The sequence below is a fragment of the Macrosteles quadrilineatus genome, unplaced genomic scaffold, assembly GCF_028750875.1.
Source record: "Macrosteles quadrilineatus isolate MER2022 unplaced genomic scaffold, UCM_ALF_1.0 Scaffold_41__1_contigs__length_1036756, whole genome shotgun sequence".
NCBI classification, from domain to species: Eukaryota; Metazoa; Arthropoda; class Insecta; order Hemiptera; family Cicadellidae; genus Macrosteles; species Macrosteles quadrilineatus.
In genome coordinates this window covers 695,051-714,930 of record NW_026542634.1, presented here as the reverse complement: position 1 = coordinate 714,930, position 19,880 = coordinate 695,051, and the positions used below count along the sequence as shown (strand labels likewise).

The window sequence follows — 19,880 nt, the reverse complement described above, 5'->3', positions numbered from 1 at the left end:
GCATTAACTTAGCCTAGAGTAAATTAATACTTAAAAGTATACTGTGCTATTTGGCATAGGCCCAGTTTGCAGTAGGCTAATTGGTTAGAGGTTAGCCTAGGACTAGCCTACTAAACAACATAGGCCTACGGATAAAATGCATAACTTAGCACCTAGGCCTACCTAGTTATCCCTATATAGGCTACCTACTGGCCCGCGTGGTCAACAACGCGCGCCAAATCCTTCAACCTAGGTTTGTCAGGCCTCAAGAGTAAAATTAAGTTACTCTTGGTACAATTCAAAATAATGTTTACCACCAGCACCGCTATGACTAGCTATCAGGGAATAAATAGCCTATTCTCAAGATATTAATATCTTCTCTGATGTGACGAGTCAAGGTGACTTAAGGACATCTCATTCACAGCTCGAGTTGGTACAAACTCGTAGGGAGATTGCCGAAGCTACACAAACTGAACGTAACGAGTCTGACTCGCAAAACTTGAACTCTATTGGCTCACAGCCTCATAGCGAGTCAAGAATCCGAACTCATATGGAGAAAGCCGAACCTTTACGAACTTGGGTCATAACGAGTGTATACTCGGTTGACTCGCGACATGTAAACTCTATTGGCTGAATGCGAGTTGAGCCAACTCGCCAAACTGCAACCCTATCGGCTGCGTTGCGAGTCGACTCGAGTTTACATAGTCGTGAGTTGAGTTTGACTCGAGTCTAGATAGGCCTAATACTTGACTCGAGTTACTCGAGTCAAACTCGACTCACCACTCACGTCTATATTATCTTACGACAGTAATACCCAAATTATTTCGAACGTCCGCACTAACCAATAGTTGGTCACAACCCAATTTAATCAGGCCCGTTTTTGACCCTGTTAGCACCCTAGGCACAACTAATAGTAGCGCCCCTTTGCAAAGGGTGTCCACCGACCGGGAAATCCGGGAATCATGCGGGAATTTTATGAACCGGGAATTATGTGTGAATTTTGTATTCCTACCTGGAGTTTTCAAATATCCGTGATCGCGCATGACAACAGTTTCCGTGACCGCGGGAGACGATAATATGTCTACACTCGCGAGATATTCAGAATATTGCCACGATCACGGAAGACGATGATAATGTCCACACGACCGCGCGAAACAGCAAGAATTTTACCGCGATCGCGGAAGACGATGATGATCTCCACACAACTGCGGGACATTATTAACATTTTGCTGCAATCGCGGGAGACGATTACCATGTATACACGACCGTGGGAGACGGTTACGATGTCTACATCAGGACCGCGGGAGATACAATAATGATTTACACGGCCGCGAGGGACGATCGGAATTATGCCACGATCGCGCAAGACAATGATAATGTCCACATGAACGCGGGAAAAAATCAGAATTTTGCCTCATTCACGGAAGACGATGATCTCCGCATATGTCCACGTCCACAGGGGATGATTACAATTTTCCACAATCGCAGGAGACGATTACGATTTCTACACGGCCGCGAGGGATGATCAGAATATTGCCGCGATCACGAAAGACGATAATAATGGCCACACGATCGCGGGAAAAGTTCAGTACTTTGCCTAATTTGCGGAAGAGGATGATGATCTCCACAAGACCAAGGGAGATGATTACCATTTTGTCACAATCGTGGGAGGCGATTAATATGTTCACACGACCGTGGGGGACGATATAATGATGTCTTCACGTCCGCGAGGGGTGGTCAGAATTTGATCGCGCAAGACGAAGATAATGTCCCGGGACATTACAACCGCGGGAAAAGATCAGAATTTTGCCTCATTCGCAGTAGACGATGATAATCTCCTCACGACCGCGGGATATGCTCATATATTGCTTCGATAATGGAAGATGATAAATATGTCTAAACGACCTGACTGCTGAAAATAGTAAGAATCTCCCCGCAAACGCGGGAGACTATTACGATGTCTACACGGCCGCGAGGGATTATCAGAAGTTTACCGCAATCGCATGCAAACAACCACCAATTTTTTTTATTTTCCAATTTTTTGGCGCCCCCCATAAAAGCCAATTGCCTCGCGCCCTAGGCACGTGCCTACCTTGCCTATTCGGTAAATCGGCCCTGAATTTAATCCTCCAATTCTCAATCACTCAATGACGCAATCACAGACCTTGTACTCATATTCCAACATTCTTTTGCAGCTACCACAGTCATTTTAGTCTAAAGATTTATACTTTTTGAATACAACCAGTTACTTACTTTTAAATAGGCCAAGATTGTTGATATTTGTACGTAGGCTACTGCAATATCATATTTATTGATTATTATAATTCTCTGTAGGCCTGCCTATATATTTTTGTAACTTTCCCAATAGATTTATCGTTATATGCCTGGTTGTTACTTTATAACTTACAAGTAGGCCTATGTTCATTCACATTTTTACTTTAAAAATAATGATGTTGAGAATACCAAACTGATTCAAAACCACTGACTTGTAAAACTAAAACCTCATTACCTCTAAGAGAGTTTGACTCGGAAAACCAACACGGTCGAACGTGAGTCCAACTCGCAAAACTCACTCCATTGGCCAAAGCGAGTCGGCTAACTCGAGAGTTGAGCCTGACTCATTTGACAACTTGAATCAACCACAAATCCACTTGGAGAAACTGGCTGCGATCAGTCCGAGGTCGAGTCGAGTTGAGGGTACGAGTCAAGTAAGTCAGGAAAGTAATCGGCTCGTAACATCACTATGATACACCACATTTATAGTTTCAACTTCTTTATCAGCATCGTATTTAATATGTTATTAAATTACCTGAAAGTATTAAAAATATGTCAAATAACACTTGTAATAATATATTTGCACTTATACTGTTGACTTACAAGACTAAATACGTATAAAAGATGGTAAGTGGTGATCAATTTTGACACTCCAATCATCATCAGACCCAATAGGCGAATGATAATTGGAGTGTCCAATCAAAATTGACCACCACTTACCATCTTTTGCATCTATTAACCATCTTGTGAGTCAACAATACAAGTGCAAATATATTATTACAGGTGATAGGCCTATTTGATGTATTTTTTGTACTTTCAGATTTATAGTTTTCACACACGTTGCCCACACTCCTCTCGCTGGGCAGTGAGTACAGCGGCAACAGTCACAAATGACATACTAGGCCTATCTACAAATATTACAATTGAAGTTTTTTTATTGAGCTATATTAGTAAAATAAATATATTTAACTTAGCTGATTAGATCATAAATGTAAGTCTTTTGAGAAGAGTTCCTATTTAATTTAGGCCTACCTAAAAATATAATAAAGGAAAATAGTTTGATGTAAAAAAAACACACAAAGAATAGGGCCTATCTACTTTCATTGTCGCTTTATTCATTTGATGAATATTGGAATTTAGGAAATGTAATAACTTATAAAATTTTAATTAAAAAAGATTTTATACAGTTTTACTTTTTCTACTTAAGCTTAACATTGGTATTTTTAAAGATAATAATTTCGATGATAAAGCATAATAGCCTACATCATTATTATATTAAGCTATTCATTATTTTGACACAATTCATGGTACATTTTTTTTTATTTAAATACTGTAGCCTACACAAATAAAGACAATTTGAATTTAATTGGACCAAAGTTCGACTTAAATTTTGTATTTATGTAGCTAAATTAGAACAAAATTTTTATTTTCTCCAATATAGGCCTAAGTTCTACCTCCCTCAGCCTTCTGCCCTGGAGCACAGATAATAGAACCCTACTAGAACAGATTTTTTTTTAGGGTTCTATTATTTGTGCCTGGAGCAACTGAACGCTCCACAGTCACCATGCCACTGAATAAGCTACAAGTTATATTGGGATGTGAAAAATTAGGGAGTTGCAAGAGCTCAACATACACACACCCACTGTTTCTATACTTTATAAACGTTATTATTAAATAGATTGTCAAGAAATTAAACAACATTATAATTTAATTTTGATCACAACATTTTCATTAGCAATGGATTATGTATTCATTTCAGGAACAAAATGGATGATCTTCATGTGTATCTTTGTGATGGTGTTTTAACCATCGCTATGAACAGACCATCTAAACAAAATGGAATAACACTAGAGGTATGTTTTACTAATAAAAAAGCTAGGCCTAATTGTCATAGATAATATATAAAATTATATACATAATAACCAATTATAATAATTCATAGAAAGGATTTCCTTTCTTAGATCTAGCCTGATTCTTTTGCGGGGGCTAGCTAATCTGATATTTTTTTTTGAGAGTTCATCCCAACTCTTAAATATTCCCTTATTTGGCTACGGGGTTTGTTGGGGGACTGTTGTGTGACAAAAAACTATTTGTTTACTTTATGTAGAATATTGATACAAGCAATTATTGGCTCTCTTTTAGCAACCCCTCTTCCTTGGCTTAAAATTCTCTGGTACAGCTCCCTATCCACAACTATCTATTTCCGAGGTTAGTCAATTAAGACCTCATAAACCACCATTGCAAATAGCTTCACTGCAGGCCAACTTTTCTTTTAATGTTTTATTTTACTACAAGATTCTTTTTGATGTCTGAATATCTTCTTATGATCTCAAGGGTATGTAGGTGAAATTGTTGGAAACTTAAAATACAGGGTCGGATTTCCCAATAGGCCTGTGCCTACGGCGCAAGCTCCCAGGAGGTGAATGAAAAATTATTTTTTTCAATATCTAGAAATAAAAATAAATAGCCATAATCTAGACCTAACATATTTTGTGAATCATTTGCTTAAATTCGGACTAATAAAGCATTATGATTTTGAACTTCATTGGAAAACATAATTGTGGTAAAGTTGATCTTTTTCCGACACTACGCATCAACTTCAAGGTCTTTAACACTGGAGAAGGCTGTAGGGATGTTGTTGAGCAGTAAGCAGTATTGCCACTACCACTGGCTCGGTGCTACTGCTCGGATTGCTTAGTAACGGCACATGAGCGTACCAATGTTATTTTCGAGACACTGTTACCACCCTTACCTCAAAAAACAAATGCTATAACAAATCTTTTGATTAGCTAGCCCTCAACAACCCACAAGTAAAAATATATGTTATGTTGAATGTTGAAAAGATGATGAGTTAATCCTATTAACGTCTTAAATGAATGGATAAAGTATTGATCTGAGTTTGCAATAGGATTTAGAAAGATTAAATACTCTCCAAAGCATGTCATTCAATGTAATTTAAGTGGCATTTTCTTCTCAGGCCTGAGGATCAGTACGATTGGTCAAATCATTTTTTTTTTGTGAATATTTAATCTAGATGCAGTATCATGATTATAGACAGGCTATGGTCTCACCAATGACAACCAACACAATAAATTATACCTCTCATCATGTAAATTATATTCATGTCTAGTCCATGTTTGTGCCACTGGCACTAGAGAGGACAAAATTCTGTTTCTTTAATTTTAGGGTTAATTTTAAGATTTGTGTTTTGATTTCTTGTAATACTAACCAGGCGTTAAATAAGCTATTGTTTATGATTAGTTTGTGTTTATTTAGTTAAACGAGGTTTTCAAAGACTGATATAACAAGAGTTGTCCTCAACTGATTCAAAAGGATTACAAATCTACTGAGGGAGTATGTTTTATCTATGGCATCACGTTGATGTACGTAAATTGAATAGTACTGTACTGAGCTCATGTTTTTTGGGCCTGCAATTTGAAGCAACTACGACAGCACTAGTCAGCAATGACCATGCTTTGTTGCAGGAATGCTCTCCTGGTTTGATTGTTTTGTTTCAGTCCGAAAAACGTGAGCACACTACAATGTCTAAAAGTGTTGAAGACAGAATTTTCTCTAGGCCAGAACGAAGTACATAAAAAAAAAAACTTGCAATGGCAAAATTGCTTTGAGCTGTGGGCCTGATATTGGTTTTTCAATAAAGATTTCTAGGAATGTAACTAGACTAGGGGCGGAAAAATTAGTGGGCCTATGGGTGCCAAAATGCTAAATACGACCCTGAAGACACAATTGTGTAGTTGCAGAGCAGTTTCAAATCATGAAGGACATATTCGACTATTGCTGTCAACAACTTTTGATTCCAAATTTTCGCCAATGAGGCAGAACTTAATGACCTTGGATTTTTAGCACTTTGAAGGGAGATTTAACATTTCAATAGAGTTTTTGTTCACAGTTTTAGTCAAATTGACCCAGACACCCTGTCCATTCATCATTGTTCTCGAACTTATATGGTGGTTAACTTGGTGAAACAAGCCATTTCAACAATATTTTTTAATATATATATTATTTCAACAATATATTTCAAGACCGGCCTAAGTAGGCAGGCTACTGAACAAACTCTCACTGGTAACTATTTCAAGTTAAATTTATTCTTACAGATGATGTTGAAAATGATAAATAGTCTTATTATCGCTGGACAAGATAATAATGTCAAAGCTGTGGTCTTGAGAGGTGTTGGCGACTTCTTCAGCAGTGGATTTGATTTCAACTCCTTTTTTTATCCTGGTTTCGACACTTTGGAACAAGCTGTGTTCGAATTTAGGTGAGTACAAATTATTTGTATAGCTTACCATCATAGTTTTTTAACTGATCCATTAGTATGTTCTCTACAGGGTTGTCAGTAACCGGGAATTCCGGGAAGATCGGGAATTATGCGTGAATTTTAACAGCCGTGAAAAAACCGGGAAATATGCGTGAAAATCGAATTTTTCCGTGAATTTAATTGGTTTCATTAAGACAGTTTTTTTAAGTAATTTTAATAGTTATAAACCATTTTGCAATACTTTCTTGATTGATTTGATAGTAAACGAAAATTTACGGTTTACTGGCGAGTGGCGATGGTTCGGAAGAAGAAGAAGGTAAGTTGGATGTACACTACCTACCATCATAAATAGGCCTACGCGGGAAGCCGACGCCGCCGGTCGCCGGAAGCAGACTACATTGTGCTGAACTGCAACTGACTTCCATCCAACTCTTCCTCTCCAATCTCACAGGACTGTTGACTGTAGCCGGCAGCGGCACTTCTGCAGTGTGTTTTGGTCTTTACTGTTCGTTTCTAGTTTCTATCATGAATGTTACTGTAGTTACCAATATCTACGAGATATAGTGCTGTTAACGAGCTTTGCAGGTGAGTGATATAAATTAAAATAGGCCTATTAATTTAGTTTAGTAAATGCCTAAACTAGTATAGGTTAAACATTGGCCTAGTTTTACGAATTACCAAACAGTTAGGGCTAGTTCAGCCAAGTGTTAAGATTATTTGATTATAATATTATCTGGTGATACAGTACCTATTTTCAGCGATTATAGCCAAAAAGCCTTTAAAATAAATGTGTAGTAGGCCTACAAGTTATTTTTCCAACCCATTCCAAAAACTACAAATCTTCCTAACATCGAACAGCAATCCAGCCGGTGCTCAGGAAGCCTGAAAACTTGTTCAAGTCTTTTTTATTCTAATTCAATTATTTTAAATTTATCTCACACAAGACTAACAAATTAAAAATAACAAGGTCAGGAGTTGAGTCATAGTTATATACTGTATTTATGTCGAGAGGCTAGGCCTGTTATTTATTATGGATTAGGCATTCCCTGGAATGTAAGTCGTGTAAGGGAGATGGACTGTGTTAACTTCTGGTATGTTTATTGCATATCAATATAAACAAGGGCAGAATGATGTCATAGCTATGTACTGTAACTTCTGGTATGTGTTTTTGCATATCAATATAAACAAGGGCAGAATTAAACATCATAGCTATGTAGGCCTACTGTAGGAATGTCGAGAGGTCAGGACAGCTGGTATTGGTATGGCATTCCCCGGAATGTGACTCATGTAAGGGGAGATGAAGGTGGTGTGTTGAACTCTGGTTTGTTTTTTGCTAGGAAACCTTTGATAAGTAAGTTATACTATATTTGAGAATTTTGAAAATATATCGTTATGAATGAATGTAATAATTACCGATTTTATAGCTGTTTACAATTGATAATTTGTCAATATAACACAAAAAAACGTAACGTTTGGCAATCAAGAACTGCTTTAGTAGGCTTAAGAAAATAATTTTCTAAGTTACCACGAATTTTGTTTTAAACTACTGTATCTGCTACATTTTAATTTTAGTTCATTTTGGAAAATAAATAACCTAAATTGTAGTAAATTATTGATTATAAATTAAATTGTTTGCAGTTAATCATAAGTTAGTTAAATATCGGTAAATTAATGTGAAAAAGGCAACGTTTGGTACCTAGTTAAAAACTGCTTAAGTAGGCCTAAGAAAACTATTTTCTCTCAAGATTATCGTTTTAAAGTTCTAAATCTTTGTTCATTTTTGTTGTAACTATCGATTTTATACCAGTTTACAGCTAAATGTTACCTTTTTTAAATGTAAATGAGTTAAATATCGGTAAATATTAGTAAGTAAATATTAGATTAAGAAATTTCATTGTATTTTTATTTATTTATATTTAAGTTTGTCAGGTTAAGAGAGGGCCATGTGGCCCTAACTTTGCCTGGTAAAAAAAGGAATTTTTCATTTCATTTAAATATAATGTGAAAAACTTAACATTTGGTATTTAGGAACTGCTTGAGTAGGCCTAAGAAAACATTTTTTCCTCAAGAATACCGTTTAATCGCTCTAAATCTCTGTGAGTCTTTAAATGTGATTTTATAGCTGGTTACAGGTAAAATAAGTAAATATAATATGAAAAAAAAAACTAAAACGGGACTACATGATAACGTTTTGTTCCGTACCGCTGTATTTTGCGAGCCTAATTATCTATTCTTTTTTAACAGTAGGCCTATATGTAATTATTTCCATTAAAGAATTTGCTCAAAGATACATGGCACATATTGGTTTTATTGCCGTTGGGCCTGAGAATTATAGGTGATTAGCTGACGTGATTTGATTTGCCGATATCCTGTTATCTTGTTTTTTTGCAGGAAGTGTTGTGCACTGACACTATGGTAAAGCCGCACGGGAAAACGTTGTTTCAAGACTCGTGGTTTGCAGACCCGGATTTTAAGACGGTGACACACTATCAATCTTTTCCCCGAACCGAGCAGGGAGAAGGGAGAAGGGAGGTCGAAGGGAGGATGTTCGATAGTGTGTCACGGGTCCGTACACCGATCAAGACATCAGGCCGAGCAGGGAGACGAGCGCTCTGGAGGCGGTTTTTTGGCGAAAGATCAAAGAAAAGATCGGTCCGATGTACGATAGTGTGTCACGGTACATTTTTGCCCCGTACATCGTCGCGAGCGCCGCACCGAGCGGCCGCCTGCGCTAGCATTGATAGTTCTGATTTAATATGGCAATTAAACTCTTTAATTGGTAAAATAAATAAATGTTGGGTAATATGTTGCCGTTTATTATAATCATTTAAGATGTAATGTTTGTGGTTTGTTTGGTCAAGGTTGAAAGTGTAGAAACCGTTAAATCAATTATATCAATAATATTAAGGTTGAATTAAGTAATTGATGTTGACTTCAATTCTTTCAAAAATAATATAAACATTAATATTATTAAAGGCAATTAAAATGATCATTCTGTAACGTTATTTCAATGAATAAAACCAATAGAAATCAATAGATATAACTAAGCATCCTTTCTAGAATATTTTATTTTTGCGACAAGTTTTCAAAATGCGACTTTTAACAATAATTTTTATGTTATAGAAACTTTTTGGCTTTGGTCTGGTGTGCATTTTTTAGATTGGGACCAGTCGGAGCCTTCCACGGCACTGCCTCCGCGCTCTCACTCGCACACACTCTCCATCTCTCTCCAAACTTCCTTTTGCCGCGCTCGGTAGAATTCGTCTGGTCTTGGTCATGTTCGGGGAAATGTTCGGAGTAAAATTTTGCTGATATTTATCTCCCTTCTCCCTTCTCCCTGCTCGGAATGTTTGCTTTGTCCTGGAACAAAATTCTCAATCGCAAGTATGGGACGACGTGCCCTGACGAGCCACATGCAAGGGCAAAAACATAAATTAAAGGCTGAAGCAAGAAAAAAGGCACCGGATCTAAATGTTTTTATCCAATCAGCAAAATCAAAACCAATTCCGCTGGAACAGCTTAATGTCTTCTTCATCTTCTTCAGGCCTAAACATGCCAAGTGCTACTTCTTCTCAAACAAATATTGAAATTGGACCAACTTCTGCTTCGTGCGTGTCCCAGCCGTCATTGCAGTCTTCGTTTGACTCGCCTCGTGGGTTAAAAAAGTATTTGTTAAACGACCAAGTGACGAAAGCGGAAGTTTTATGGTAAACAGTAAACAGTAATGGCTCACAAGACTATGAGCACCGCTGTGAAAGATGTCCATGTTATGAAATTGATGTTTCCTGATCATGATGTGATAAATAAATTAGAGCTGTTGCGATAAAAAATAGGCTACACAGTGGTTTATGGGCTCGCACCCCACTTTAAAAACCAATTATTGTCTGATTTTGCTAAATCAATGTTTGTTATTTCATTTGACGAATCATTGAACAAGATCAGCCAGAAACAACAAATAGATGTTGTGATCAGGTTCTGGGATGATAAAAATGACCTGGTTAGCACGAGGTATTTAACCTCTGTCTTTCTGACAGGAGAAAAATCTGTAGATCTCCTAAAGAGTATTAAGTCAGCGTTGGAAGGCATTGAAATAAAGAACATGGTACAGGTGTCAATGGATGGGCCCAACGTTAATTTTGCATTTCTTAGGGAACTGAAATCAGATCTTAAAGAAAATGGTCATGACAATGAACCAATTGATTTTGGTAGTTGTGGCATCCACACTGTCCACAACACGTTTAAGACAGCGCTGACATCAACTAGATGGGATTTACCTCGCTTTCTCAGAGCCATCTACAATCTCTTTAAAGATGTTCCTGCCAGGAGAGGGTTATACATCCGCTTAACGAACTCTAGCTATTCCCCCTAAAGTTTTGCTGCATCCAATGGCTCGAAAATTCGGCAGTAGTGCAAAGGGCCATTGAAGTGCTACCTAGCCTAAAGACCTTTGTTACTCGAGTCACGGAAGAGAAGTGTGCGCCGACATAAGCGAATTTCAAGATCGTTGTGCGTTTGTGAAGGATCCTTGGACCAAAGTTGGCATTTTTGAAAACCCTGGCAACTGATGCTGAGCCGTTCTTGAAAGATTATCAGTCCAACTGGCCGTTAGCTCCAATGCTGCACACCGGGCTTAGCGTTCTCGTCGATAGATTAATGGAACGAGCTGTAAAACCGTCAGAGAGGAAGATCTCAGTAGACCTGAACATAGAGGAAAATCTTCTGCACCACAACAAAATTGAAATTGGCTTTGCAACTCAAAATAAAATCTCCAAGAAGTCAAAGAAGCTATCTAACGAACAAATATCATTGTTTAGAAGAACGTGTAAAACTGCCGTCATTGAGTTTATTTCCAAACTTCTTGTAAAGTCCCCTTTAAAGTACTCGATGACAAAATCATTCACATCAATAGATCCTGCTGTTGCTCTCCAAGATTTTGGGAAAATAAGATTTACAAAATTGCTAGAACATCTGGTTGAATGTGGATGGATCAGTGGCGCTCTTGCTGACAGAGCTGCGTCTCAATACGTCAATGAAAACGGCTTGACAATGAAAACCCGGTTGGAGACGTTTCAATGAAAGCAGCATCGACTTGATGAGTTTTGGACTAGCCTGCTCAGTGAAATGGAGGCAGAGGAACTGAAGACGGTAATTAAACTTGTACTCATTCTGTCTTACGGCAACGCCGAGGAGGAGAGGGGATTTATCGTGAATAAAGAGTGTCTACAAGACAACATAACGGAGAACACACTGATAAGATTTAGAATGGTGTATGATACGGTGCTGAAAATGGGAGGAATAGAAAAGGTGCCTATATCAAAATCACTCCTCAACTCAACTCGGCAAAATATGCACATGCGCGGTACAGAGAATCGTTAGAAGAGAGAAAAAAAGCAGAGAAAGAAGCAAATAAAGAAAAGATGAAGCTGAAGAGAAAGAATAAAATGATCCTAGAGTTGGAAGAAAAAAGAAAGAAAGTTATGGAAGATGCGAAAAATGAAGCCATGTTGCTACAAAATCAAATATTAGAACTAGACCAAAAAATGTAAAAGTAGTTTTTTCGGGATAGAGACACTGAAGTAGCATTGTGATTTACAATCCAGCCCAACGCTAGACAAAAAAACTGAAGGGGGGTGTTTCAATGAAACCTGAAAGTTAGTATAAGCCCATAATAAGCTGTGCCCTGCCATGCGGGGCAGACCTGATTAAATTTATGGCCCCAGCCTATTAGCAGAGTTTATGCCATTAGCATAGTTTATGGGTGTTTTTCATTTTGATTTAGATTATTTCTTACTAAACGACTTGTGAATAATTAAGTTTATTTGTAATGACGCATGCCAAAGAACAAACAAAGCCTGGAAGATTATATTTACTTACTCTTTTAATATGTATATATATACATATTGTTGTCGCTGATAATATGCAACAAACATTGTTGTTGACCAAAATACAGGGTGTCCGGTCATAAGTGTTAAATAAAATTTTGGATTAAACTACATGGTAATGGTGACAGAATGTCGCAAATTTGAGGTTCCCAACTTCAACAGTTAGAGAATAACAAATAAATTAAGATTTTTCAAAAATTATTGTAGTTGTTATGAAAAAGGTTATATTACTCTGTTAAAAATGCACTTACTGTCAGTTTCAATGTCATTTTCAGAATCCTCACAAAATTTTAAATAAATATAACACATAATCGTTGGGGTACGTAAAAATATTCTATTTAAAATTCTTCGTTAAACAAATTATTTTTATATCGACGAAAATGTAAATAACATACAGCAATTTATTTCTCGGTTGTTGAGTTCCGGAGAGGTTATCAAATATGACTAAAAACTTCCTTATTTAAAGGGCTTTACAATGATGTATAACAACATTTACCTACTGTCAAATCCATGGTGAATTTTACGCACTATTGTGAAAAATCACGGTCAAGCCAAAACAGATATTGTAAAAAATAATAAAATTTTACTTACTATTTTATGAGCTGACCACTGATGATGAGGGTATGTATAATTTATGATTGACCAGACTACACTTCCATCAAACTAAAGAGTTTTTTTTTTAAGACTTTTGAAAATTTGTAATTAAAAAACACAACACATTAGTAAAAAACATAATACACACTACAATTTAAATATGAAATGATAGTTAACCCATTAAACAAATCAATGACACACTTTGTCCGAAGCACAAATCACAGTTTGGGTGTAAAGTGCCCACCGTTTTCCCGCAAGCAGGCCCTAGCTCTTTTGCGGATTGCGCCAACTGTGACCTCATACGTCAATTTTTCCCTTACTTTCCCAGCAGCCTCAAAGATTCTCTCCCGTAACTCAACTTCAGAGTTTACAACAGTTGAGTAAACTAGACTTTTCATGTAACCCCAAACAAAAAAATCTAACGGGCTCAAGTCTGGAGATCGAGGAGGCCATGTCACACTTCCTCCACGTCCAATCCATGTCGGGTAGTTTTGGGATAGCCACAACCGAACGCTTTCAGTAAAATGTGGTGGAGCACCATCCTGCTGAAATATGATTTCAGCTCTTTGTTGAGGATCAATTTCATCCAACAACTGAGGTAGAGAGTGCTGAAGAAAATCTAGATATAAATCACCGTTCAGATTTCCTTCGAAGATATGAGGACCAATCAACCGATCTCCAATCACACCTGCCCACACGTTGATCCCAAACCTTTTTTGAAAAGAAGCTTCTCTGGAGGCTTTTGGATTTTCATTATTCCAAAGATGCATATTGTGAATATTTATCACACCTTCTCTGGTAAAACGGGATTCGTCAGTCCATAGTATTTTTTTAAGGAAGTGATATTCAACAATATCACGTTGAAGAAGCCAGCGGCAGAACTCCTTTCAAGATTCGAAGTCACGAGGCTCCAATCCTTGGACCTTTGTAAAATGATACGGATGGAAGTTATTGTCCTTCAACACTTTATGTACTTTCCACCGGGACATACTAGTTTCAAGGGCAAGCTGCCTAACACTAGTAGTAGGATTATCCATAACTCTCTGAATTACACCCTCTTCAGCTGCAACATCATGCACAGGTCCTACTTCTTTCTTCTTCTTCTCAACCGATCCTGTTTCCAGCAAACGTTGATGCACTCTAGTAAACACCTGAGTACTGGGGGTGGTGCGATCAGGATACCGATTCTGGTACTCTCTCTGAGCAGCCGACGCATTACCGTTACACAAACCATAAATAAAATGCATTTCAACATACTCCCGAATCGAAAAAGACATAGTTGACCGATCACTGTCCACATGTGACTGATAGATCGTTTTAAAATATGACTACTGGTTCGCTTTGTTTTCTTATCGCTTGGATAAAGTATTGTTATCAGTAAAATACCTGAATCTATTGACTAAATCCATTCAACAAAATAGAAATTCCGGGAGATAATTTAAATCTTATATGAAAATTATACGATAACCGTAACTTTATCACAAACACATTTTACTACTATGTTTCTTTTCTTAGCTGGGTAGTTATAAACAAAGCGTTGCATGGGAGAAAGAAATACAAATTATTTGTTGCCTACACTTAAATGTATTATTCTTCATAATAGATTTTCTTTGCCCTACCATGTTTTTTTCACAATAATGTTCGAATTACATTAGGAAATTTGAAATTCGGTAAAAACTATTATACACCATTGTAAAGCCCTTTAAATAAGGAAGTTTTTAGTCATATTTGATAACCTCGCCGGAACTCAACAACCGAGAAATAAATTGCTGTATGTTATTTACATTTTCGTCGATATAAAAATAATTTGTTTAACGAAGAATTTTAAATAGAATATTTTTACGTACCCCAACGGTTATGTGTTATATTTATTTAAAATTTTGTGAGGATTCTGAAAATGTCATTGAAGTTGACGGTAAGTGCATTTTAAACAGAGTAAAATAACCTTTTTCATAACAACTACAATAATTTTTGAAAAATCATAATTTATTTGTTATTCTCTAACTGTTGAAGTTGGGAACCTCAAATTTGCGACATTCTGTCACCATTACCATGTAGTTTAATGCAAAATTTTATTTAACACTTATGACCGGACACCCTGTATATGTTATTGTTTGTATTGTAGTGTTACCATAAATAATTTTGTTAGAATGTTTGTCGATATCTATGATTTTCTGTTCTTTATTTAAGTTTTATGTAAAAAGCTACTAAAGTCATACTGGTCCTAGATTATGAGGGCAATGAATGTCACACTAGATTCAATACGTATGGGATTTTTTGTTTGTACATAGATTATATTTTTGTTTTAAGTTGCTGACCATACATTTTGTATTGTTTTTCTAACTTACATTTTTAAGCTCATTCTGAAACATTTTTACCTAAGTGATGTAAATTTTTCAACCTTAATTTGCAATTTTGGCCTAAATAATTTGCAAGAAGGCTGATAAACATATTACGTTCCTTTGTAATGACACATACCAAACAAGAAAACAAAGTCTGTATCGCATGTAAATACTGTCTCTAGTAGGCCTAATGTAACTAATGTTGTATATCAATATATATTATTGTCATTTGTTTGTTCATATCTAAGTTTTATTTTTGTTATAACTAAACCAACATAAATTTATTTTGCTTTGCAAACTTACATGTATAAGTTTATTCTGCAAAATGTTTAACTATGTTTATTTTCAACCTCAATTTTCGATGTGTGCCGAGTGAATTTTAAGAGTTAATGGATTTTAAGAGCTACCTAATAAACGTATATGTTTAACGTCTGTGTTGTCTTTATTATTTACCAACATCCGTAATTATAATTTAATTTGTTTTTACATACATCATTAGGACATGAGTAAATTTAAGACAATCAACACAACTTATTATTTGTCTTAAACTCGTTACTCTTAAACTCTTAAACTCTGCCTACTGAGAGCTGTGCACAGTGTGAGGTAGGACCTACCTTTACCCTTGACTTTGAATAGCATCAAGTTTATATTTTTATCTTATCTTATTGGTTTTTTTTAGGTTATAATAATTTGAAAATAGTTTGTAACATTTTAACGTATTTGTGCATAAACTCTTTTACTAAATTAACTCTACCGTGTTTCGGCTTAACCGCGCAGCTGTTGTGTACTACTGTCTACTAGTCGTTCGCAAAATATTCGGCAATTGTTTACTTCTTTTCATAGTCCATAATCGATTGGCACACGTTTCGATCGATGTACAGCTTGTTTCGAATTGAATGCTCTGTAATACAATTTTATAGTAACCTTTCATAAGCATTATTAATCAATTATTACACACAAAGTTGAGTTTGAAACTGATCAAATGACTAGCCTAATGAAATAGCTTGATCAATTAATGTTTAAGGTAATAGAGTTTATAACCTCTGATAATTCTGAACAAATTATTATCCAAATATAGTATTATGAGTGGATGTTATCAAAATGGCACCCATAATGACCCACCGCGCTACCCCCTACCCGCCCGACATCAGTGCATCACTAATTAATTATTTGTCACAAAGTGTTCACCGTTTCATCGGTCGTGGCTTACGTAGTCCCTTGGGCAATTTGGCTTGCTTTAAGTTAGACACCGTTTAGTACTTTAACTTGTACAGACATCCAGTATAGTAGTCTTGACCAATATACTGATAAGTGTAACTTGTGTTGTGCCGTTCTTATAAGTATAATAGACGCCGGGAATTCCGTACTTTTTAGCCAGGAAAACTGGGAAAAATGTGTGAATTTTGTTTATAGATCCTGCTGACAACCCTGTCTCTACTTTTCCACAATATTAATGATGATTATCTTACTATCTTTTCTCATAATGAAGTTCATTTTGAATTTAGTTTCAATTTTAATCAAGGGTTTTTATTAAATCTTAATTAAAAGTTAGTGCCCCTTCCCTTTAAGCGTGTAACTCTTGAAAACTAATCTCTTTAGTCCTTATTATTATTATTTTGAAAACACTTGACAACTAAAATGCTTATATATACTCAACATTTCCTTGCAGTAGTATGTACTTTTGTTGAGTACATGAAACAGATATTATTTTTTATAAATTTTCCTCTTTTATTCTAGATGTAGCATACATCTTGAAAAGATATTGTTGTGTGCATGACCTCCAAACATTGTTTAATATGTGTGTTGTTCATTAAGGAATTTCGTCGCAGCACTGATTGATTTCCCAAAGATGCTAGTTGCTGTGGTAAACGGACCTGCTATTGGGATGGGTTGCACCATTCTTGCACTCTGCGATTTTGTCTACGCCTCAGATGATGTGAGATTATCTTCAATTTTTCTTTAGCCTATTTTAATTTTAATTTGATTGCACAACACAATCTACATTTCAAGATGTCGGACTCAACTTTAGAGACAACCAGCGCGCGAATGTCCTGCCAACACAAAAATAATTATACACTAAACAATGTCTGTATCAATAAGTCAGACATTTAGATTTATTATTTTTATTTTTAGTACAAAATAAATAACCTAAACACGTCAAAATGTTCAGTTTCATCCCTGCATTATACGCATCATTAGAAAAATTATATTCAACCATTAAACTTTAACATCCTCATCGTCGTATGGTTAGGCTTGCTTTATATTGCGCCAAAAGTTGGTCCATATTTTATCTGTACTATCTACCTGATTAAAGAGTTTAGTGAAGTTTTAAGTGCTACTATGACATAATGTATTTATTGAAAAATACTGTTTTAGCACAGTCATCCCTTGACGACAATCGTTTTTGCTCACTAGAGAAAAGACTCTCCTTACAAAAAGTATCTATAGGCCAAAGTGTATGTAGTTTTTTTTTTTTTTAAGTATAACTGCAATTGCTTTTAAAAATAAATACAAAAACTGTCAAATGACTTAGATTAATACTTGTAAGCCTATTTATAAATTAGAGGAAACTTTATTAGATCTCACCATAGTCAAATTCAAACATTTACAGTGTTTTAAAATAATTACTCAGAAACATTTGTGTAATGGAAATCTACAAGTGACTGAGGCCAAGGGTGAGGGAGGGCATGTAAACCAGGCTTTAGAGCAAACTTTCTCTTTTCCTACCCCATGTCCCGTTAGATGGTGGGTGAGGGCTTCACACTATAAACGCTCAGTTCATTCATTCACAGTAGAGAATAGTTTTTGTGCCTTTTAATTACTTTGGGCTAGGTAACTGTTAAACGTGTAATTGATAACAAAAAACAATAACATTTACAGTATCTTTATTGACACTAACATTTTGAAATAAGGCAGTGTACGAGTATTTCATCGTACAAGGTTGGCAACGCTCCTTGCTGTGGGTGCGTCCAGGTTAGCGACTTCCAGAGTTAGCGAATTCCGCCGCGGGATAAAATCGAGTTAGCGGGTTCCGGAGTTAGCCAATTCCTGGCTGGGATGGTTAGTCAGTTCCAGAGTTAGCCAGTTCCGACTCACGGGAGTTAGCGAGTTCCAGAGTTAGCCAATTCCTACGTCTCTGTTATTGTTATGTTTTCCACTCGTTTTGTTGCTTGCCACTGTCATATTTGCCATTTTGTTGCCGTTTCTCTTTTTCGTTTTGCTTATTAACTAATTCATTTTCATTGTTTTCAGTTCACTGCTTTCGTCAACAAAATAAGCTGGCTCCAGACATGCACCACTTCCAAAGCACGACATATTTGCCGTTCGGCGATCTAAATGTCTGGTTATTCGCCGATTAACGAGTAAAACGTCTACACACATGTGTTGTTTTCCTAGCAACTGTTCGTTTCGGGTATGGCAAAAATATTCCTTCACTTTGATGTGTGCAAAAATAGCGGCAATGAACGAGAAAACACGAGCACGAGCATTTGCTGCCACACTACTCCCGATTTGGCGCTTCGTATGGTGCATGTCTGGAGCCGGCTATAGGCATGAAGCTTAGATAAAATCCCTTTTTTTGCAATTCATTAAACTAAATTCTAATTAATTATTTTACTATATAACTAATTTATCATAAGTTATAAATATTTATTCTCGTTATGATTTAACAATATTAACACATTTAATTTTGAACGTATTTCTAAACTGTTTAAGAACCATGCTGTGAATGTTTGAAAGAATAGTTGAGTGTACGTATTTGAGTACTATCGAGAACTAACAAAGAACTAACGATTGGTATATAGATATAGGCATTTATAGTCAGAAAACAGTGTCCACTGGAAATTCTATAGGCCTAGTTGTGAAGTTAGAGTACCCACTTTGTATGTCTCGTAACTTTTTTATTTTTCGAGAACTAATGTAAATATTGGAGAACTACCGAGAACTAATGATGAACTAACGATAGGTATATAGATATAAGCATTTATAGTCAGAAAACTGTGCCCGCTGGAAATTCTATAGGCCTAATTGTGAAGTTAGTGTACCAACATTTTATGTCTCATAACTTTTTTATTTTTCGAGAACTAACATAAATATTGGAGAACTATCAAGGAAAAAGAAATTTACAGTTGACCAAAGCCTATAAAAACAGAGAAAGTTTATGTTTTATTCTATGAATAGTGTTGTTTAAGTATAAGAATGGAACATCTGTGAGTCAACTATTTAATTGATATAAAACATTTTTTTTAGAAATGGCCATTACGATACGTACTTTGATAAATTTCTAAAAACCCATTTTTGATAAATAAAAGTGAATACAGAACATTTTGGGGATTATAATTATTTCTTATTTCCTTGCATCCCCTATGGGTGCCCATGGCTTAAATGTTGTTATAGATCAACTAGTTTCGACCAAACAAAGTAGTCTAGTCATTTTTTGTACAAGATGTCCTGTTGCCTGAAGATGACCACTTTGGTTAGTCAAAACTAGTTACCGGTACTTTGTAGCATAATTTTGGATTGCTTAAGTGT

General features: G+C 36.0%; 1 protein-coding gene across 1 annotated transcript in view; it reads left to right on the top strand.

Moving 5' to 3' along the window:
• Window positions 1–19,880, top strand: part of LOC129005893 (enoyl-CoA delta isomerase 2-like) — a 34,334-nt gene that overhangs the window by 346 nt on the left and 14,108 nt on the right. Inside the window, exons 2-4 of the mRNA XM_054434931.1 lie at window positions 4,013–4,106; window positions 6,369–6,532; window positions 17,166–17,286. Coding sequence (XP_054290906.1) covers window positions 4,020–4,106; window positions 6,369–6,532; window positions 17,166–17,286 — 372 coding nt within the window. The 5' untranslated portion in view covers window positions 4,013–4,019. The remainder of the gene's footprint in view (window positions 1–4,012; window positions 4,107–6,368; window positions 6,533–17,165; window positions 17,287–19,880) is intronic.